The 22,618-nt window shown below is 43.5% G+C and overlaps 3 protein-coding genes and 1 pseudogene across 3 annotated transcripts in view; 2 read left to right on the top strand and 2 right to left on the bottom strand.

Annotated features, from left to right (window-relative positions):
- Nucleotides 1–2,091, top strand: part of LOC110495784 (heparan-sulfate 6-O-sulfotransferase 3-B) — a 30,338-nt gene extending 28,247 nt beyond the window's left edge. The window contains exon 2 of the mRNA XM_021571212.3: nucleotides 88–2,091. Within this exon, the coding sequence (XP_021426887.3) occupies nucleotides 88–853 (766 nt within the window). The 3' untranslated portion in view covers nucleotides 854–2,091. The remainder of the gene's footprint in view (nucleotides 1–87) is intronic.
- Nucleotides 2,092–5,224: 3,133 nt separating this feature from the next.
- On the bottom strand, nucleotides 5,225–13,587 carry LOC110495785 (2-oxoglutarate receptor 1-like). Its single transcript, XM_021571213.3, has 2 exons — nucleotides 13,468–13,587; nucleotides 5,225–6,574 (listed from the first exon to the last, which is right to left on the bottom strand). The coding sequence occupies exon 2, from the start codon at nucleotides 6,545–6,547 to the stop codon at nucleotides 5,489–5,491; it is 1,059 nt and encodes a 352-aa protein (XP_021426888.3). The 5' UTR covers nucleotides 6,548–6,574; nucleotides 13,468–13,587; the 3' UTR covers nucleotides 5,225–5,488.
- Nucleotides 9,459–11,130, top strand: LOC110497092 (uncharacterized; annotated as a pseudogene).
- Nucleotides 13,588–16,462: 2,875 nt separating the features above from the next.
- LOC110495786 (kelch-like protein 41b) lies at nucleotides 16,463–20,565 on the bottom strand. Its single transcript, XM_021571215.3, has 6 exons — nucleotides 19,204–20,565; nucleotides 18,797–18,954; nucleotides 18,567–18,674; nucleotides 17,515–17,700; nucleotides 17,186–17,332; nucleotides 16,463–16,877 (listed from the first exon to the last, which is right to left on the bottom strand). The coding sequence occupies exons 1-6, from the start codon at nucleotides 20,311–20,313 to the stop codon at nucleotides 16,766–16,768; spliced, it is 1,821 nt and encodes a 606-aa protein (XP_021426890.2). The 5' UTR covers nucleotides 20,314–20,565; the 3' UTR covers nucleotides 16,463–16,765.
- Between the last annotated feature and the right edge of the window lie 2,053 nt (nucleotides 20,566–22,618).

Genomic DNA, 22,618 nt, shown 5'->3' on the forward strand with positions numbered 1-22,618 from the left:
AGCACGGAGGAAAGGAGACAAGGAAAGGAGACATGGAAAGGAAGGAAGTATTAAAACGAATGTCTTTTTCTGTCTTTGCTGCTGCAGGAACTTCTACTACATCACCATGCTAAGGGACCCTGTCTCCCGCTACCTGAGCGAGTGGAAGCACGTGCAGCGTGGAGCCACCTGGAAGTCCGCCCTGCACATGTGTGACGGCCGCTCTCCTACCCAGGACGAACTGCCCGCCTGCTACAGTGGCGACGACTGGACCGGGGTCACGCTGTCCAACTTCATGGACTGCCCTTCCAACCTGGCCAACAACCGGCAGGTCCGCATGCTGGCCGACCTCAGCCTGGTGGGCTGCTACAACGTCTCCACCATCGGCGCCGAACGGGAGCGCGGCCGTGTCCTACTAGCCAGTGCCAAGAACAACCTCCTCAACATGGCCTTCTACGGCCTGACCGAGTTCCAGCGCAAGACGCAGTACCTGTTTGAGCGGACGTTCGGCCTGCGCTTCATCCAGGCTTTCACGCAGATCAACAGCACGCGGGCGGCTAGTGTGGGGGTGGGGGAGGGGGCTCTGCGGCGGCGCATCGAGGGGCTCAATGCCCTGGACGTGGAGCTGTACGAGTACGCCAAGGAGCTGTTCCTCCGGAGGTACCAGTACAGCCGCCAGACACAGCACCGGGAGCAGAGGCTGAGGAGGAGGCAGGAGAGGCAGGAGGAGAGGCAGTGGCTACACCAGCACACAGCCCCCATCTCCAAAGCCAGGAGGGAGGAGGAGGAGAGGGAGATAGAGGGGGTGGAAGGGGAGGAGGTGGGAGGTGTAGCCACCACAGAGGACTACAGCAGCCAGGTGGTGAGATGGTGAGGCCGCAACACCCATGCAAGGACTAGTACTTCCTGTCAGTTTCTCTCTCTCTCTCTTTGTCTCTCTCTCTCTCTCTCTCTCTCTCTGCCTTGGGCTGCCCAATGGTGTCTTAATCTTTCAAATAGATGTATTTATTATCACTATTTATCATGATGTTGTCAACTTTAGTTTCTCCTCTCATGCAGAGTTTATTGTGTGTGTTCATTTTCTAATGCTTGTCTGTTCTTCAAAGTAGGTGAACAACTCAAATGGACATTCTACAAGATTTGATCAGAATCTCCATGGGACTGTACGTAAACAAAATAAGCGCCTCAGGATTCTTGAAAAGTAATGTGGTTCGCTTAGGGTTGCAAAGGGAGGGTATATTACTAGAAACTTTCGAAGTTTACCAGTAAACTGCCAGGATTGTGGTAGCTTTCTTTTTGTATTTTATCAGATGGCATCTACTGGCCATTTTGGGTACTTCAGATTATCACAGGTGTCAGTAATTATCTATGGCCCTCTATGTGGCCTTATCACATGTAAAATGTATAAAATAATCAAGTAAGATGATTCTAAAATAAGAAATGAAATGTAAAACCTGTAAAATATTATCCTAATATAAACCATCAATCAAAACCATTGGTGTTTAATATGAGGGTTTCAGCATTAAACACCTTTATATTCTTTTCACACATTTTTATTTATTTGACTATGTCTTTGTTGTAAATGTTTTGGCGACAATGTGGTGGCAGTTGTGAAAAAAAGTCAATAGGTGGAAGAGTTGCAGAGTTAGATGAAAATAATGACATTCTTAATTAGATGCTTTTTTAAAATTAATTAGGCTATTTTCTCTTGAACCATATGATCTATCCACTAGAAACTCATGGAATATATGGACACAGATATTTAAAAAAAATGTATACATATATGAATATAATCTTTTTTAAGTTATTTGAGTAAATGACCAAAGTTACCAAAGATTACATTTTAATTACCAAAATTACTGAAGATTCCATTAACCTAGCTTTACAACATAGGACTTGCTCATGATTTCTAAAGTAAGATATGTTAGTAAATAACACAATAAATTATTAATTAACAACCCTCCCATACTTTGGTTATTTCAGGACAGGACTTGTATTAGTTTACCTTGTAAGTTTGCTTTCCAACTATGAGTTAGTATGTACAGTATGATGGTATTCAAGACATTCACCTGTAGGAAAGTTGTGCATTAAATGTACGCTGCATACCACCGATTTCCAAGCTTTCCAAAAGCTGTCCTTTTTTCTGCTTCCGTTCACATTGTGTGTTATTCATGACAAAGAAAAGTCTTGATGACATCCACTTCTCTTTGCACGCTTTCTCTGTCAAATCCACGAACGCACACACACACACACACACACACACACACACACACACACACACACACACACACACACACACACACACACACACACACACACACACACACTGTGTGATGGAACTCTGTTTAAGATGTTAGAAATAAATACCGGGGGGCACAATAGGCTGGCTGTCTGAACCAATTAGAGCCTTCTTACATCATGGTGGTGTAGAGCAGCCGTTAGCCATTAGTTGTGGTTCCAGGCAGTTCAGGGTGAAATGAAGCGTTTAAAGTGCCATTGAGCTTGACTCCAACACAGCACAATAAAGAGTAGGCTCTCTGAATACCTTTCTCCTTCATCTGGGTACATAGTCACTCTGGGGATTTCTACACACCAGAGAGGCTGGTGTGATGTGATGAAGAGAGAACAGAACCAGTGATGTTTGGAGGAGGAGGAGGAGGAGGAGGGAGGGGAGGAAGAGGAGGGAGGGAAGGAGGAGAAAGTCAGTGGGTTCCCTACCCCAAAATAGCCTCTCTTCAGCCCAGCTGCAGTTCTCAGGCTATCTAATTGCTATCGCAGTAGGAGAGAGAAGAGAGACTTATTGAGGTCAATAATTCTACAACCATCATTACTTCTTATCAAGTCAACCCAGTAACAGTGAGAGAAGTTGTTTTTCTCCATAACTACTACCATGCACTACTCTGAATAACACTTAGAATGTGAAGCTTTTTTTTAAAAAGCAGTGTGATCCCAGTAGAAATCCATTGTTGCAAGAATTCAGACCAAAATGAACCTGTGTCATGTCCACCGCTTCTCCAATTGGCACTTGTTCTAACCAGAGGAGCTCTTTCACTTTTACAATCATTAACATGAGCGAGCACTGTGAAATGGTTTGTGAAGCATGGAGGGATATGACATATGGCATTCAGTAGAATCGTTTGGTGACATCATTTCTAAAGAACAAGCTATCCAGTCACTCTTATTTTCTGAAGATCTCTCACTGTTGTTTGAAATGGGTCGTTCCGGTGGTTCGGGGTTGACTCACCTTAAATATACATTGAAATGAAATACAGCCAGCCCTGAACCACACAGAGTCCTTATACGCAGTACACTTATGTCATATTCAACATATTATGTCAAATTGATGTTTGGGAATCCGACTTTTGACATTTTTTTTTATAGTAAAGTATCTGTGGTCTGTAGAGACGCCTGTAAAAACAAAATATTTGTCGATTTACATTCCAGTGGAGTTATATGGGAAGGGCGGGTGCTGATCGAAAGACAAGTGGTTAATCGAGAAACGTGAAAATATGTGGATAGAAAGGGAGGTGTGCAGGAAGGAAGAGACAAACACTGTAAAGGGTTTTTACCAGACAGAAACAGTTCCTTCCTGGTTCCCAGTCAGTGTGAAACACAGCACCAATCTCTGTATGCCTCCAAAATGGTACACTATTCCCTATATGTGCACTACTTTTGATCCGGCTCTGGTCTAAAGTGGCGCACTATAGGGAATAGGGTGCCATTTGGGACACAGGCCCTGAGTAGCCTGGGAGTACACTGACTACAGAATAAACCACTGAGTTGGAATCGCATGCAGTGACCGTATACGTCCATGTGTACAAAAGTACATGCACATCCACGTTACACCATGTTGAGAGTAGTGACGTATGATGTCATTGCCAAAAATCTGTACATCTGAACACAGCTGAATGACAGTAGATACCATGATAGGAGACCGCATGCTCCTGTTGGCATACACCTGCACATTCTCAAAAGGGTCAAATGCATAACACAGATTCCAATGATTTGGGGAATTCATCAAATGAGCTTCTCAACTATGTTTACTGGAAAGGTAGAGGAAGAGATTGAAAGGTTGACAAGAAACAATATCCAACAATCAATTGCAACTAGAGACAGGAGGAACTTGTTGCACGCATAGATAGCCCAACTCATTTATATTCATATTCAAGTTTCCATCCTAGCCTATAATTCCTCTTTATTGTTCTCATTGTGTTATGGTAGCAAGATACTATACTGAGGTCGTTTTTGCTGTCAGAGTTGACTCAAGTGTTTCTTTGCATTAGATACTTGCTTTCAGCTTTGAATTTGAAGTGAGGTCTGGGCTCCCACAAGGTAGGATGGACAGTGGACATTACCCCCCTTTGATGTGGGACTCAAATAGTACAGCCTCAAATAAACATTTAAGCACCACTAATCTGACACTAGTTTGTTGGCTATTTGATACTATCAAATGATGAAATGTGTTGAAATAATTCAATTGGATGAGTAATGTATTACAGTAAAGTAAAGTAAAGTAGTGGTTCTGTGATTCTCCATAATGTAAGATGTAAAACAGACGCACGCCACTTTAACAGCAGGACGTCTTTCCCCCCAGCCGCTCCTTTTCCCCCCAGCCGCTCCTTTTCCCCCCAGCCGCTCCTTTTCCCCTCAGCCGCTCCTTTTCCCCCCAGCCACTCCTTTTCCCCCCAGCCACTCCTTTTCCCCCCAGCCACTCCTTTTCCCCCCAGCCACTCCTTTTCCCCCCAGCCGCTCCTTTTCCCTTAAGCCACTCCTTTTCCCCCCAGCCACTCCTTTTCCCCCAGCCTCTCTTTTCCCCCCAGCCGCTCCTTTTCCCTTAAGCCACTCCTTTTCCCCCAGCCACTCCTTTTCCCCCCAGCCTCTCTTTTCCCCCCAGCCGCTCCTTTTCCCTTAAGCCACTCCTTTTCCCCCCAGCCACTCCTTTTCCCCCCAGCCTCTCTTTTCCCCCCAGCCGCTCCTTTCCCCCCCAGCCGCTCCTTTTCCCCCACAGCCGCTCCTTTTCCCCCCAGCCAACGTGTTCCTTATTCCTTGACTCTCATCTCATTGTTGCTTGCGTTAAGTAGGGGAGAAATAAATACCTGACAACACTGGGTATAGAAGTGAAAGCATTTGGTTTATGAATCATATTGGCATGTCTCTGGTCCTGGGCCAAATGTATCATGTTCTTGTTTCTCTCAAGTCATACCAGAACAATGCATTAAATACCCACTGAGCTCTGAGACGGATATTGGATGGTTAAATGTTGATTGTTAAATGTTTATTTATAATGAAGTGATATGGCAATATCAATTAGAGTTTACAGTATATATAAAGTCACTCTTTATAGGTATCTAATATTTTTATAGAAACCACATCAATGTTGTAAACCTCATACTGGCATATAATAAAATCTGATAAAAGGTTTTCTATTTACAGTACAGTATACACAGTATTGTAGGACAATATATTGCCATAGTAGTAATGTCCACACAGAATGAAGTAGAACACTGTATTATATTTCCTGTCTTTGGATGTCCATATCCGTGGCTACTGTCCTTTCGGCTGAAGCTGTGTTACTGGGCTTACTGAAGACAGCCTGGCTGAGTTTGAGGTGAGTCCTGAACCTGGTCCACCAGGGGCCCCAGTGGAACACACTGAGGAAGGCCTGCTTGAACTTGTCCCCGGCCAGGGTGTACAGAGCCAGGTTAAAGAAGGTGTTGAGCCCCGCTATGGGCCTGGAAATGATATAAGCGGCGTGGACCCAGTGCTCCACCATACATGACGACTCAGGCTTCATCCTGGTGTCTACTCTTAGGATCCTCAGGACGTGGTACGGCAGGAAGCATACCACGAACACTACCAGGATCAGTATGGTGAGGCGGCGTGCCCGCACCCGGCAAGGGCTGTGGGTGTGGGGCCCCCTGGCTAGTTCCCGGGCGATACCGGCGTAACACAACACAACCACCACCAGGGGCAGCAGGTAGCCCAGCACGGTCAGCAGCCAGCCGTACCACCACACTAAAGCCGGGTCGCCGCTAGCAAAGTCCAAACACCGGGTCTTGTTGTTTTTATTCTCCATGGTGATCATGGTGAGCATGGGCACAATCTCCGCCCCGGCTATAGCCCAGACTGCGGCGCACGCCAAGATACCCCACCTCTTCTGCTGCACCTGCGCCGTCCTCAGAGGATTCGTCAAGACTACATATCGAAACACAGCCAAACAGGTGAGAAACAGTATACTACCATATAGGTTAAAGTGGAACCCGAAACGCACAAAGCGACACATGAAGTTGCCCAGGGTCCAGGATTCACCGTTGGTGTAGTAGTAGACCAGGAAAGGCAGACTCAGAACATACAGAAGATCCGTCAATGCCAGGTTGACCATGATGATACAGCTGGACTTCCAGGGTCGTAGCTTGGCCAAGTAGATGGCGATGGAGGTGATGTTACCCAGCAGCCCCACAGCGAAAATTACACTGTACATGATAGGAAGGTAGTAGAGTTTCATCAGGCTGTCCACGTTGGTGCAGTTATGGTCGGATTTGTTCCTGCTGTAGATGACGCTAGACATGACCGTGCTGTGAGTGTTGTTATCGGCCTAGAAGAGGAACCCAAACAGAGACAGTGTTATATAATTATATACGTATATAGTGAGCTCCAAAAGTATTGGGACAGTGACAAATTTGTTGTTGCTTTGGCTCTGTACTCCAGCACTTTGGATTTGAAATTATACAATGACTATAAGGTTAAAGTGCAGACTGTCAGCTTTAGTTTGAGGGTATTTTCATCCATATCGGGTGAACCGTTTTGAAATGACAGAGCTTTTTATACATATAGTGGGGCAAAAAAGTATTTAGTCAGCCACCAATTGGGCAAGTTCTCCCACTTAAAAAGATGAGAGAGGCCTGTAATTTTCATCATAGGTACACTTCAACTATGACAGACAAAATGAGAAATAAAATCCAGAAAATGACATTGTAGGATTTTTAATGAATTTATTTGCAAAAAATAAGTATTTGGTCAATAACAAAAGTTTATCTCAATACTTTGTTATATACCCTTTGTTGGCAATGACAGAGGTCAAATGTTTTCTGTAAGTCTTCACAAGGTTTTCACACACTGTTGCTGGAATTTAGGCCCATTCCTCCATGCAGATCTCCTCTAGAGCAGTGATGTTTTGGGGCTGTTGCTGGGCAACACGGACTTTCAACTCCCTCCAAAGATGTTCTATGGGGTTGAGATCTGGAGACTGGCTAGGCCACTCCAGGGCCTTGAAATGCTTCTTACGAAGCTACTCCTTTGTTGCCCGGGCGGTGTGTTTGGGATCATTGTCATGCTGAAAGACCCAGCCACGTTTCATCTTCAATGAACTACAAAAATCTCTGAAACTGGAAACACTTATCTCCCTCAATAGCTTTAAGCACCAACTGTCAGAGCAGCTCACAGATTACTGCACCTGTACTTAGCCCACCTATAATTTAGCCCTATCAACTACCTCTTTCCCAACTGTATTTAATTTATTTATTTATTTTGCTCCTTTGCACCCCATTATTTTTATTTCTACTTTGCACATTCTTCCATTGCAAAACTACCATTCCAGTGTTTTACTTGCTATATTGTATTTACCTTGCCACCAAGGCCTTTTTTGCCTTTACCTCCCTTCTCACCTCATTTGCTCACATTGTATATAGACTTGTTTATACTTTATTATTGACTGTATGTTTGTTTTACTCCATGTGTAACTCTGTGTTGTTGTATCTGTCGAACTGCTTTGCTTTATCTTGGCCAGGTCGCAATTGTAAATGAGAACTTGTTCTCAACTTGCCTACCTGGTTAAATAAAGGTAAAAAAAATAAAAAAATAAAAAATGCCCTTGCTGATGGAAGGAGGTTTTCACTCAACATTTCACGATACATGGCCCCATTCATTCTTTCCTTTACACGGATCAGTCGTCCTGGTCCCTTTGCAGAAAAACATCCCCAAAGCATGATGTTTCCACCCCCATGCTTCACAGTAGGTATGGTGTTCTTTGGATGTAACTCAGCATTCTTTGTCCTCCAAAGACGACGAGTTGAGTTTTTACCAAAAAGTTATATTTTGGTTTCATCTGAACATATGACATTCTCCCAATCTTCTTTTGGATCATCCAAATGCTCTCTAGCAAACTTCAGAAGGGCCTGGACATGTACTGGCTTAAGCAGGGGGACACATCTGGCACTGCGGGATTTGAGTCCCTGGCGGCGTAGTGTGTTACTGATGGTGGGCTTTGTTACTTTGGTGCCAGCTCTCTGTAGGTCATTCACTAGGTCCCCCCGTGTGGTTCTGGGATTTTTGCTCACCGTTCTTGTGATCATTTTGACCCCACTGGGGGAGATCTTGCGTGGAGCCCCAGATCGTGGGAGATTATCAGTGGTCTTGTATGTCTTCCATTTCCTAATAATTGCTCCCACAGTTGATTTCTTCAAACCAAGCTGCTTACCTATTGCAGATTCAGTGTTCCCAGCCTGGTGCAGGTCTACAAGTTTGTTTCTGGTGTCCTTTGACAGCTCTTTGGTCTTGGCCATAGTGGGGTTTGGAGTGTGACTGTTTGAGGTTGTGGACAGGTGTCTTTTATACTGATAACAAGTTCAAACAGGTGCCATTAATACAGGCAACGAGTGGAGGACAGAGGAGACTCTTAAAGAAGAAGTTACAGGTCTGTGAGAGCCAGAAATATTGCTTGTTTGTAGGTGACCAAATACTTATTTTCCACCATAATTTGCAAATAAAAAACCCTACAATGTGATTTTCTGGATTTATTTCTCATTTTGTCTGTCATAGTTGAAGTGTACCTATGATGAAAATTACAGGCCTCTCTCATCTTTTTAATTTGGAGAACTTGCACAATTGGTGGCTGACTAAATACTTTTTTGCCCCACTGTAGTAGAGGACCAAAAGTATTGGGACCAATTAACTTCTATGTGTATTGAAGTAGTAGAAAGTGAAGTATTTGGTCCCATAATATGTTTCTAAACACTTCTACATGAATGTGAATGCTACCATGATTAAGGATAATCCTGAATGAATCTAACCTCCCCCTCCGCTTGTGCATCTGTAATTTATTCATGATTCATTCAGGACTGTCCATAATCATAATGTAGTGAAAGTGCTTGCACACATCACTACAGACCCTTCATTGCATGTTACCACACGACGGATCTGCTTCCTGTCACATATAGGTGCAAGCGTGTTGCACGTCATAACAGGACACATCATAACATTGTTATTGCATTGTATAATCAAGCTTTTCCTCTAGGTGACTTCTGCAGACCCAGACCATTCGTCTGGACAAAACTGCAGGGAGGGTATGTACTGTGTTGGTTCGTGAGCTGCTGATTTCACAAGCCTGGGCAAATGCAAAGAATTGTTCATGGTCAACCAAGTATTGTTTTAACCGTACTACGTGTCAGTGGAGGCTGCTGAGGGGAGGACGACTCATAACAATGTCTGGACCGCAGCTGATGGAATGGCACGAAACACATGGCAAACCATGTGTTTGATGTCGTTGAGACATTTCCACTCATTCCGCTCCAGGCATTACCAAGTGCCCATCCTCCTCAATTAAGGCGCCACCAACATCCTATGCTACACGCGGCTATCACCAACCGACACAGTGTCCATAACCATATCCAGTCCCTAAAGTTGGTCCTGTTAAAGGAAACATTAACAAGACCCTAGTCTAGTTACGGTTAATGTGTCCTACAGCATATCTAATGTTCTGGCAGCCTTCCAGGCTCATTGTAGCAGTAATGGTAGAACAGACTCTTATTGAGGATTTCATTTCTGGTTACAAGGGCAGACTTGCTATCCAAGCCACACACTGACCGGCCTTTTTGGGGCTGGTAACTCCATGTCTAACACATATCAGCTGGCTAAACAAACACAATATACTGCATGGATTTCAAATCGAATAACTACTGGTTTTCAGCATCTGGCGCTTGGTGATGATAGTATCATCAAGGCCGTCAAGTCATAAGCTGAGACATTATTGAAGCTTAGTCACATTTTTTTTGTCCAAACCCACACTGTGGAACACAATACAGCTTGTATAACTTACGCACAGGACTTGTTCACAGCTGCACAGCAGGAGATATTGGATCTCCGCCTGGGTAAGGCGCCGCGCCATGCGCTGAACGACCTCATTGTTTCACTTGAACTAGAGAAATGGTTCAAGTCAGACAATATTCAGAATATTTCATATGCAGAACTGTTAGCCACCATTGATGCACAATTCTAAAGGATATTTTGGCTGTATTTGTTTTTATATGACTTTCCCTTTTATATTTCCGGACCCAACATTTCCAACTCGAGCTCCATCCGCCCTTCGTGAGTGGTTGTTAAACACCAATGCATAAAAATGGGATCACTTTGCTGGCTATTGTTGTGTGAAGGGTACTGATCCGTTCTTAACAACTCGGTCTTGTTGTCATGCGACTGTAATAAATATGTCATTTTTTGCACCTGTAATACATTACCACCGGTAACTTTTGACGATACTAAACTGATGAGAGTACGATCATTGCATGCTATTCTGATGCTATCCAAGTGTCTCATACCCAGTGGCGTGTGATAAGTGAGATGAATTCTTTCTCCTGGGGGGGGGGGGGGGGGGGCTGACCTGTCCAGCTAACCACACTTTCTGCTTGAAATTGACTGAAGATTTCACAATGGGACAGCTGAATATTCTCGGCCGGGTATCCATGTACACTGACATTGCACCCTGGTGGGAGGATACCTTCTATGAGAAGAGCACCAGGTCTCTGACGGAACCCACGGCCATGGTACAGGAGCTTCTGCAGGATACCTGCTACCACCTTGCATGCTCCCAGGTCGAAGTCAACCTGGTCAAGAAGACCGCAACTATCCCGACTAGTGTCTCCATTGCCTCAGCCAAATACACAGGGTGGGACTGGGTGTACCGCGCGTTCTGTCTTGGCAAGCCAGCTTGTGGTAACTATAACTTTAATACGGTGTTGCTTTTGCAGACATTGAATCACCTCTCTTCGTAAGACCACTTCTACTTCTTTCATTATGGCACCTCTGGTTCTTTCCTGGCCCAGAGGTGCCAAACAGGAGATTATTGTAGTCGAAAATAGAGAGAGTAAACTAATGTGAACGATGATGAAGGCCAGTGATGAAGACGCGTCTAGCGACTTGCTGGCGCCGAGGCCCAGGATGATGACTCAATCACGATTTATGACATTGCTTGAATGGCAGACCATCAGTGGGCCATCACATGGGTCAAACACACCTTATCTGTGGTAATCTCGAGGAAGAGACATTCCCACAGAAATCCTAGGGTCGCTGAAGGCAGGAGAGGTGAAGACTGATTAAACTTGAAATTAATGTTATTGTGTGAATTAAATGATCATGTTTGGATTGTTTCAAGAGTTCACAAAGAGCTATGAATTATGATTTATTTTATTGTACTGTAAGTGCTATGGATTTGTTGTTACAGAGACACTGTGTTATTCTGTTGGTCGGATGGCGGAGAGTTCAAAAAGGACCGACACAGGGGTGTGCTCTTATCACACAGTGTTGAGATGTGGTGATTAGAGAATGCGTGTGAAGTTTCATACCTTTTGTTTAGATTTTTTTGGGCCTTGCAAAGTGATGTTAATTAGATGATGGGAGATACTGGGATTTGCCATTCTTGGAAGAAAAAAAGATGGGGTTAAACGTTGATCATGGAGTCATTGGTAAACTGATCTCCTGATGTACGTTTGTATGTCATAGTAGTGAATTTTCTATGCCGTTAAAGACTTAGGATATTTTGTATTATTTTTATCGTGAAGATTTCTGGTATGTACCATTTGCTAATTGTATTCCTATTGCGTACCTGGAATAAATCGGATTACTTTTAAATGGATACAATCCGTAGTCCTCACATTTCTGAGTAATATTCCTTGAATTATTATTAATACTATTACTATTCCTGCTACTACTACTGCTACTGCTACTGCTGATGATGCTACTACTAATACTACTACTACTACTGCTACTACTACTGCTACTACTACTACTACTGCTGATGATGCTACTACTAATACTACTACTACTACTACTACTGCTACTACTACTACTGCTGCTACTACTCCTACTCCTGCTACTGCTACTACTACTACTACTACTACTACTGTTACTGCTACTGCTGCTGATGCTACTACTACTGCTACTACTACTACTGCTACTACTACTACTGCTACTCCTGCTACTGCTACTACTACTGCTACTGCTACTACTACTGTTACTACTACGATTACTACTACTGCTACTGCTGATGCTACTACTACTACTGCTACCACTACTGCTACTGCTGATGCTACTACTACTACTACTACTACTGCTGCTGCTACTACTCCTGCTGCTGCTACTACTACTACTGCTACTACTACTCCTGCTACTGCTACTACTACTACTCCTGCTACTACTCCTGCTACTACTACTACTCCTGCTACTACTACTGCTACTACTACTACTGCTACTACTACTGCTGCTACTACTACTACTGCTACTACTACTGTTACTCCTACTCCTGCTACTACTACTACTGATACTGCTACTGCTACTACTACTACTACTACAGTACTATTACTATTTCTAATACAGTCACTTACCCTCAATTTTCAACACTAGCCTCTAACAATTTAAACTTCTAAACATCTTCTATTAACATAAAAAATACTCATAAAAAATTACCCTTTCTACTTCCCTCTGCTCTCATTATCACAAAACGTGTGAGACAGTCTCAGGTTTTTCTGGCAGCATAAATAAACCAAAAAATCCACACCATGACATTGCAAATTTTACACCTCAGGCCTGATTATTTTTTCTCATCTTGTTCCTTACTTTTCACTCTGCACTTCATGTATTCTTCCTTGCAGAAAATACTGTAACATGTGAAGCCACCTAGTAAGTATGATCAACGCTATACTAGAATTTTAAAAATTATCCTTAGAGTTTCTTTGTACTGAACACATTGAGTCAGAAGCCCCGTTGATAACTGGTTATAAAATGTGTCCTTTGTCCTGGTCTTGTCCACATTCTGATTGTGCCCACATTTTTAGACAGGTGTAGATGATTAAAATACGCATTGTGATCTGTCCGTGATCAGATCTTCCTGACCACCTCCGGAGGTAGTCAGGGACCCAGTGTGTTTGGATATTATCAATCAAGTATAAACCGATTTTCAATTAAATCATCACTATACCGGTCTCTAAAATAAATACATTCGTGTTATTTTGAAAGAATATCTGTCAAATAATCTCCATACTGGGAGGCACAAGGGAATCTAGTCACAATGCAGGCAAAAGACACATTTTAATACCATTTGTAGATGCCATGGCTACAATGTGGGCACAATAAGAATGTGGCAAATATCAGGACAGAAGTCACATGTTAGCATCAGGTATAAGCAAGGCTAGAGATACAGTGAGTGATATGGCAACTTACAGTTAGTCAGTCAGTCAGACAGTGCTGCTCCCTCAGTCATCGGTATCCTCTCTGAGATTTTCCTCCTCCTCCCTCTTATACATCAACCACCTCTGGTCCCTCCTTTCAGCTATGTTAACCTCCTACAGCACTGTCTGGCCCCCACCACGGGAAAACACAAGCATGTCACGCACTGTGCCTTTGTTGGGTGTTACCTCATTGACTTCTGCATCGAAACCCTTATTCACAAAGAATTCCGATCCTATTTCTGTATTTGACATGAATGTATTGAAAATATACGAGAAGTACAGTACTACTTCCTCTTCACTATGGGTACAGTACAACATTCCTGTGCAGCAGTTAAATAAAGGGAGTACATTAAGCACCGTTATTCCCCCTCAGTGCTAGGGGTTTAGTGGCTTAGTATTACTGTACTATGATGTCACATGTCCTGCATTTAGTGATGGAAAAAAGTATTTGATCCCCTGCTGACTTTGTACGTTTGCCCACTGACAAAGAAATGATCAGTCTATCATTTTAATGGTAAGTTTATTTGAACAGTGAGAGACAGAATAACAACAAAACAATCCAGAATAACGCATGTCAAAAATGTTATAAATTGATTTGCATTTTAATGAGGGAAATAAGTATTTGACCCCCTCTCAATCAGATAGATTTCTGGCTCCCAGGTGTCTTTTATGCAGGTAACGAGCTGAGATTAGGAGCACACACTTAAAGGGAGTGCTCCTAATCTCAGCTTGTTACCTGTATAAAAGACACCTGTCCACAGAAGCAATCAGATTCTAAATTCTCTACCATGGCCTAGACCAAAGAGCTCTCCAAGGATGTCAGGGACAAGATTGTAGACCTACACAAGGATGGAATGGGCTACAAGACCATCGCCAAGCAGCTTGGTGAGAAGGTGACAACAGTTGGTGTGATTATTCACAAATGGAAGAAACACAAATGAACTGTCAATCTCCCTCGGCCTTGGGGTCCATGCAAGATCTCACCTAGTGGAGTTGCAATGATCATGAGAACGGTGAGGAATCAGCCCAGAACTACGCGTGTCAATGATCTCAAGGCAGCTGGGACCATAGTCACCAAGAAAACAATTGGTAACACACTACGCAGTGAAGGCCTGAAATCCTGCAGCGCCCGCAAGGTCCCCCTGCTCAAGCTAGCACATATACATGCCCGTCTGAAGTTTGCCAATGAACATCTGAATGATGTGTTGTGGTCAGATGAGACAAAAATGTAGCTCTTTGGCATCAACTCAACTCGCTGTGTTTGGAGGAGGAGGAATGCTGCCTATGACCCCCACCGTCAAACATGGAGTTGGAAACATTATGCTTTGGGGGTGTTTTTTTGCGAAGGGGACAGGACAACTTCACCGCATCAAAGGGACGATGGACGGGGCCATGTACCGTCAAATCTTGGGTGAGAACCTCCTTCCCTCAGCCAGGGCATTGAAAATGGGTTGTGGATTGGTATTCCAGCATGACAATGACCCAAAACACACGGCCAAGGCATCAAAGGAGTGGCTCAAGAAGAAGCACATTAAGGTCCTGGAGGGGCCTAGCCAGTCTCCAGACCATAATCCCATAGAAAATCAGTGGGGGGAGCTGAAGGTTCGAGTTGCCAAACGTCAGCCTCGAAACCTTAATGACTTGGAGAAGATCTGCAAAGAGGAGTGGGACAAAATCCCTCCTGAGATGTGTGCAAACCTGGTGGCCAACTACAAGAAACGTCTGACCTCTGTGATTGCCAACAAGGGTTTTGCCACGAAGTACTAAGTCAAGTGTTGCAGAGGGGTCAAATACTTATTTCCTTCATTAAAATGCAAATCAATTTATAACTTTTTTAACATGTGTTTTTCTGGATTTTTTTGTTGTTATTCTGTCTCTCACTGTTCAAATAAACCAACAATTAAAATTAGAAACAGATAATTTCGTTGTCAGTGGGCAAATGTACAAAATCAGCAGGGGATTAAATACTTTTTTCCCTCACTGTATGCTTGATACATGTTGATGACAGACATTAGTGAACTAGAAATGGATGCCGGTGAAAACGGTCAAAAGCTGTGGCGGTTGTAAGAATTTAGTAATGTTACAGTGCAAGTTCAACTCATGAATGTAAAGGGTATCTAGAGGTAGTTCATTTAAGTCGTTTTTGGGGGTATCTGTACTTTACTATTTACATTTTTACTTCACTGCATTCCTAAAGAAAATAATATACTTTTTACTCCATACATTTTCTCTGACACCCGAAATTACTCATTACATTTTGAATGCTTAGCATGACAGGAAAATGGTCCAATTCACGCACTTATCAAGAGAACATCCCTGGTCATCCCTACTGTCTCTGATCTGGCGGACTCACAAAACACAAATGCTTTGTTTGTAAATTACGTCTGAGTGTTGGAGAGTGCCACTGGCTATCCCTAAATAAAACAGAAAGAGAATTGTGCTGTCTGGATTGCTTAATATAAGGAATTTGAAAGGATTTATACTTTTGATACAGAAGTATATTTTTAGCAATTACATTTACTTTTTGATACTTAAGTATATTTAAATCCAAATACTTTTGGACTTTTTCTCAAGTATTATTTTACTGGGTGACTTTCACTTTTACTTTAGTCATTTTCTATTAAGGTATGACAATTGGGTACTTTTTCCACCACTGTGGGTTAATGAGATTAACCTACTGTATGTCAAACCTACTGTGGAAATTTACTGGGACCTACAGCGTTGGTATGACACATACTTTAGTGTACATAGTGTATGCATAATGCAGGGCAGTTGTTTAAACCTGCCAATGGGTAGGTGTTTCCCATGTTTGTTTTTACTATAACAACTGGCTCACACCTAGATTTAAATTCCTGATATACCATATCGTCGACCTGAATCTAGTTCTAGTAAAACATGCGTGCTATGCACAGACAAATGTTTAAACTAAACCAGCCATAAAAATGGCGACAACTGTTTCTCCAAATTCAAAACAACCATAACAGGAGTTTTTGAACAAATGTTTATTTTACAAAAAAGCTAGCTAAATACACGTTGTGGGTTACTCTATAATGAGGGAAACTAATATACTGATGCGGTCTTCACTGAAGCAAAGCAGATGTTTTTGTTGTACAGAAAATCACCTGAGATCAGAAATGAAACTCACAACACAATCAACCAATAAGAGTCCACATTTGAGTTGTCATGTGACACCCCCTCTATTCCTGAAATGGAAAGACTACTCAGAGGAGATGGTGGTAGTCCGTGCAGACAGAGGGCATCATGGGGAATCATGACTGGGCAGCGAGGGTCTAGAGTTTGGGCATCTTGGCAGCATTGAGGCGCATGGATACGCAGGAGGAGCCAGCGGCGTAACGCATCTCCCTCAGCATCCCGCTCCATTCCTTCTTGTCCTCCTCGTACCTAACACAGGGAAAAGGAAGATACAGTGATGAGGAACAAACCAAGACGTAGTTGACTGTTTGTACAGTACCACTGACCAAGTAGGGCGCTCTCATTTATTTTTTCATTTAGCTTCAACTTTATTTCTTATCATACATTTAAATAACAAATTATTATGGAAATGTAAGCCATCTAAAATAATGAACCCACAACTAAACTAACAGGGCGGAACAATGCAAACTTCTGTTAGCTCACTGAGTTAATGCCTAGGCAAGAAGACCTGGGTTTGAAACCCGGTTGATAACATAACATTCAAAGAGGGTACTTACTGCCAAACATCAGTAATCTCTGCGGGGACCACCTCCTTGTTGTCATTCTGGATGAAGGTGAAGCCCCCCACGGCGTACAGGGCCCCCTCATTGCTCAGCAGGTTCACTGAGCTCCTCTCCTGGGGAAAGTCTGTGAACGCCTCCCATCTGCAAAACAAGGTGATTAGGGATAGCGTCAGGGGGACTCTTTCTAATTAAGGCCATCCTGACTCAAGATGACTAATAACGTTCAACATCCAGAACCAGCAAATGATATTGTTATGGTGAATGATATTAAAAGGTGTAACACATTCTTAAACTGATTTATCACCAAAGTAAATGCTACATACTTGTTTGTTCCAAAGTCGTAGACTTCAGATGCAGCAGTGAGGCCTTCCTCGTTGACTCCACCGGCCACCACGATCTTTCCATTGTGAACGACGGCTCCGAACATGGCTCTGGCTGTCTTCATGGCAGCCAGCTCCCTCCACTCTGACTGCTTGTGGTTGTATACAAACATCTTGTTCAGGGCTTTGCTGCGCGGGAGAATGATAGACAGGGTTGTCAGATCTCAGGAAATGTCCTTCTGGCAACAGTATAGAAAGACTGTGATGGATTTGCAGTTACGGTTTGGATTCAATAAATCAGACAACATGTATTACAATACGTGCTCACATGCAGTGGAGGCTGGTGAGAGGAGGACGGCTCATAGTAACGGCTGGAATGGAGTCAATGGAATAGTATCAAACACATCAAAGACGTGGATTCCATGTGTTTGATGCCATTCCATTTACTCCATTCCAGGCATTATTATGAGCCGTCCTCCCCTCAGCAGCCTCCACTGCTCACATGTAACCCCTAGAAAATGTATTTTCACTACGGTCACGTATGAACAACTGTTTACTTTACCATGTGTAATTCCATAATCAAAATAATGACTTCTACGCTAGCTCTAAGATCTAACATGAACAGTTCTTAGAATGATAGACTACAAACAGCTGCAGCTTACACCATATCTTTAGCACGACGCACGCATGCACGCACACACACACACACACACACACACACACACACACACACACACACTTGATGTTCAATTGTTGTGGGGACCTGAAATTGATTTTCATTCAAAATTATATTTTCCCTAACCTAACCCTAACCCCTAAACCTAACCCTAACACCTAACCCTAATTGTAAACCCAAACCCTAAACATAACCCCTAAGCTTAAAATAGCCTTTATCTTCGTGGAGACATGGGAAATGTCTCCACAAGAGAGAATTTTCCTTGTTTTACTATCCTTGTGGGGACTTTGGGGCAATTCAGGTCCCCACAAGGATATAAGAACAAGACCACACACACACACACACACACACACACACACACACACACACACACACATACTTGTCATCAGTCTTTCCTCCAATGCAGTACACCAGACCCTTATGGGAGATCACAGAATGGCCGTGGATCTTCAGGGGAAGCTTTTTGGTCTCACTCCACTTCATCTTCCTGGGGAGAGCCATTACAGAACAGGAGGGTCAAAACACACACTTTAAATGGTAAAGAGCTGAGTAGTCCTATATGTTTCTACTGTACTGTGTGAATGAGACGTTGAATGCTATTCCACTCACTGGACATCATAGCACATCACAGAGTCCAAACACTCGTTGCTTTGGAGGTCTTTTCCAGCAATAGCGAACAGCAGGTTCTCACACTCTCCCATGTTGAAAAGGGCTCTAGGGGAAGGCATGGGGGGCAGAGCTACCCAGTCAGCTGCAAGAGTGTCCAACTGAAATACACAGGGTTGAATTAATGAATGAATGATTGATTGATGGAATGACTGCATTAATTTATTACAAATAAGTATTATGAATAAAGAGACTGTTTTGTGCTATTGACATCATCATTTATTCTAACATCAAACAAAGACTTTTGTCGATGTAACTAACGTAGATTCCGAAAGGCAAATATTACCAATAGAAGATTTGAAACCATCAAAAGAAGTGACCCAAACTCTAAATGAACAATGATTGGTTACCTGATAGAAGTAGCACTGTAGGGGAGCGTCCTTGTCCTCCTCGTCCACAAACAGTCCTCCGATGAGGTAGAGCTGGTTCTTCTGTGACGCCAGGCTGACGTGGTTCCGGGGGATCTGTTCCGACATGGCCGCCAGGAAACACTCGTTCTCGTTGACGTCGTACGCCACCGCTGCCGTGTCGTTGATCATCAGGATCAGGTCGCGGACGTACATGCCGTGGCGGCGGTTATCGTTCAGGAAACCTGGGAAAACCTCCTCTGTCTCGCCACCCTCACCATCCGCCCCCTTATCCCCAGCTACCTTCTCCTTCTTCTCTGGGAGCTTCCCCTGGAACGCGTCTTTGATAATCTGGACCTTCTTCAGGAGTTCTGGGTCGGCCTTGATGATCTCGTCTGTCTCCACTTTGTCGTGGAAGTATTTCTCGGGCATGAGGCGGAAGCGGATGCACTCAAAGGCGTCACCCAGTACCTGGACACGTTTGTCTTTGTCGTTGTGGACCCATTTCATGAGGGCTTCGAACACCATCTCCTCCCTCTCCACATTGAGCGAGTCGCCACCGATGACTGCGAACAGTTCATGAGCGGCCAGCTGGAGGAACTCCTCGTCTTTAGAGAGGATATCGAAGCGGTCTGCGATGTAGTCACGGGCGGACACCGCCAACCTGGGCACGTTGAGGACCAGACCCATCCTGAAGATTGCCAGACAGTTGGTCACGGAGAGCTTCTTCTGAAGATAATTAACACACACGGTGAAGACTGAAGGTATCTGGAAACGATTGGCTACGGCAAATATGTCCTGCACATTTTCGTCAGTGAGGTCGATCTCGGCTGAGTACAGATACATGATTATCATGTCCAAGATTGCGGGATTGACATCGTCCAGGACCACCTCCTTGTTGGCCTTCACCTCCTTGCCATCCTCGGAAAATAATATCTCTCTGAAGTATGGGCTGCAGGCAGCCATGATGAGTTTATGGCAGGGGAAGCTCCGATCGCCCACTTTCAGAGTGCAGTCCACAAACTTGTTCTCGTTCAGCAGCTCCTTGAGGCCATCCTGGAGCAAGGTGCTCTGGAAGAGGCGCAGCTCCTCCTTCATGGCTTTGGGGTCCATGGTGTTGGGAAATCGGTGGCTTGCAGAGGGGAAGAAATGGTGGCCACAGGTCCTCTTGGCACCCAGTCCAGGCTAGAAAAGGCTGAGCAGAGAAAAGGTTCCCAGCTTGAAGCCCCCACTCCCTACTGCAATTTTATCCTTTACCCTCTAAATATAGCTGCCTGCCTGCCTCAGTCGGTAGGAATCTCAGCTCTGCCAAATCTGAATGCGGAGACCGACTCATACAGCTGTCACAGACTGAAAGAAGCAACTGGGGTGTTCCGGGCTATAGTCCACTACCATGATTCAGCCTCAACACTGTCATTGGTTTAGTAGAGGCTAAAGAGGGATAATGCTGTCAAAGCTACTGGTTATTAACCCAATATTGGTTGTTTAGACTAGTGTCTCCACCCTGTATCTCATTCCCATTAATTCATTTCCAAACAACCATTCAAGCTAGGGTAATACCTCTCAATTAAACTATTTAAAGTGGATTCTAGGATATTATGTCCCTATGCCACTGTGCAGCAGTGGCAGCAGCTGATAGACAGGCCTCTCCACCTCTCAACATTCCTCCTCATTTTCTCTTCATTGTTCTGGAAATAGACACTTTTTCCTGAATTATACTGTACCCTCAGAGTAGGCTTTCTTCTCTGTTTAAACTTAGGTGTCTACAGATAAAATATATAAAGCAGGTAAACTTAGCTTGATTATAAGTCAAAGTGTTTGGAGATGGGTGGCAATGTGGACACTGTAGTTGAGGACACTAAAGATAGACCATTTGGACAGGAGTGGAGTGTCTCACACATAATATAAATATAGTGTAGTGCACAGACAGCAGTGTCACCTCGCCAATATCAGAAATGGATACCTATCGATTGCGGTGGCTACAGGAAGAGGTTCCTAAATTCATAGAAAGTGAGATTTAGAGAAGACTTTCAAAGTACATTCATCTTGTTTCTACTTCAATTTAGTTGAGTTAAATTCACAGACATTTATTTACTCTCTAAGCAAAGTCATTTTCTCAGAGCATGATACATTTGTAGACAGATACACTATCCATATTACTAGGACAAGTTTTACAAATGGTTGACATCTCAAAACGCTCCTCTATCCCTCAACTAGATTGTCAGAACAAATGGTCATAGTTAAAACCAAATAAGTAGCAACATGTAGTAGTAGCAGCTGTAGTAGCAACATGTAGTAGTAGCAGCTGTAGTAGCAACATGTAGTAGTAGCAGCTGTATTAGCAACATGTAGTAGTAGCAGCTGTAGTAGCAACATGTAGTAGTAGCAGCTGTAGTAGCAACATGTAGTAGTAGCAGCTGTAGTAGCAACATGTAGTAGTAGCAGCTGTATTAGCAACATGTAGTAGTAGCAGCTGTATTAGCAACATGTAGTAGTAGCAGCTGTAGTAGCAACATGTAGTAGTAGCAGCTGTAGTAGCAACATGTAGTAGTAGCAGCTGTAGTAGCAACATGTAGTAGTAGCAGCTGTATTAGCAACATGTAGTAGTAGCAGCTGTATTAGCAACATGTAGTAGTAGCAGCTGTAGTAGCAACATGTAGTAGTAGCAGCTGTAGTAGCAACATGTAGTAGTAGCAGCTGTATTAGCAACATGTAGTAGTAGCAGCTGTATTAGCAACATGTAGTAGTAGCAGCTGTATTAGCAACATGTAGTAGTAGCAGCTGTAGTAGCAACATGTGCACATGTTATATTCTTAAAGTTATATAGGCGTTATATTTGTGTTAAGTTACAATCTGAGCTACCAATGGAACAGCTGGGGGTTCCTGATGACAGAATTGAGAACCACTGACTGATTTAGTCAACCGTTCTCAATGGACACAAGGCCATATGTGAGTCTTTCACAAGACACTACACTGGCCATAGACATATAAACGACTTAGTAGCATAACACAACAGATTACATAAACTGGAATGACGACACTCTCACTCACGGCTGCACAAAAAGAGCTAAGAGCAAAACACGCCAAAAAATACTCTAATGAGCCGGCAAACCTACGTTTGAATTATCACTAAAAGAGCAAGTAAAGCTTTTTGTGAACTGTAGAGAAAAATTGAAGAGCTCAAAGGGTTCTTTGAGTCATCATGGTTCCACAGAGAACCATCACCTTTCCCAAAGAACCCTTGACGAACCCTAGCTTCTAGTGTGCATCAGGCAAGGCAACTTTTCACCAGTAGAGGACACCATACATCTACAGTATAATCCACATGAACCAGCGTGAAAGAAAAGGCAACAATTGTCATGTAGAAAACTGTACGGTAATGTACTTGTATGATAAACATCGCAAATTCAGACAAACA

This window comes from Oncorhynchus mykiss, chromosome 18, assembly GCF_057628025.1.
Source record: "Oncorhynchus mykiss isolate SJ-2025 chromosome 18, ASM5762802v1, whole genome shotgun sequence".
Lineage (NCBI taxonomy): Eukaryota > Metazoa > Chordata > Actinopteri > Salmoniformes > Salmonidae > Oncorhynchus > Oncorhynchus mykiss.

Coding starts and splice junctions, on each gene's coding strand:
- LOC110495785 (XM_021571213.3), bottom strand. CDS start 6,547: ATGTCTAGCGTCATCTACAGCAGGAACAAATCCGACCATAACTGCACC.
- LOC110495786 (XM_021571215.3), bottom strand. CDS start 20,313: ATGGACCCCAAAGCCATGAAGGAGGAGCTGCGCCTCTTCCAGAGCACC. Junction 18,675..18,796: donor GTGATGTGCTATGATGTCCA/GTGAGTGGAATA, acceptor GGCTCTCCCCAG/GAAGATGAAGTGGAGTGAGA. Junction 17,701..18,566: donor GGAGGAAAGACTGATGACAA/GTATGTGTGTGT, acceptor TCTCCCGCGCAG/CAAAGCCCTGAACAAGATGT.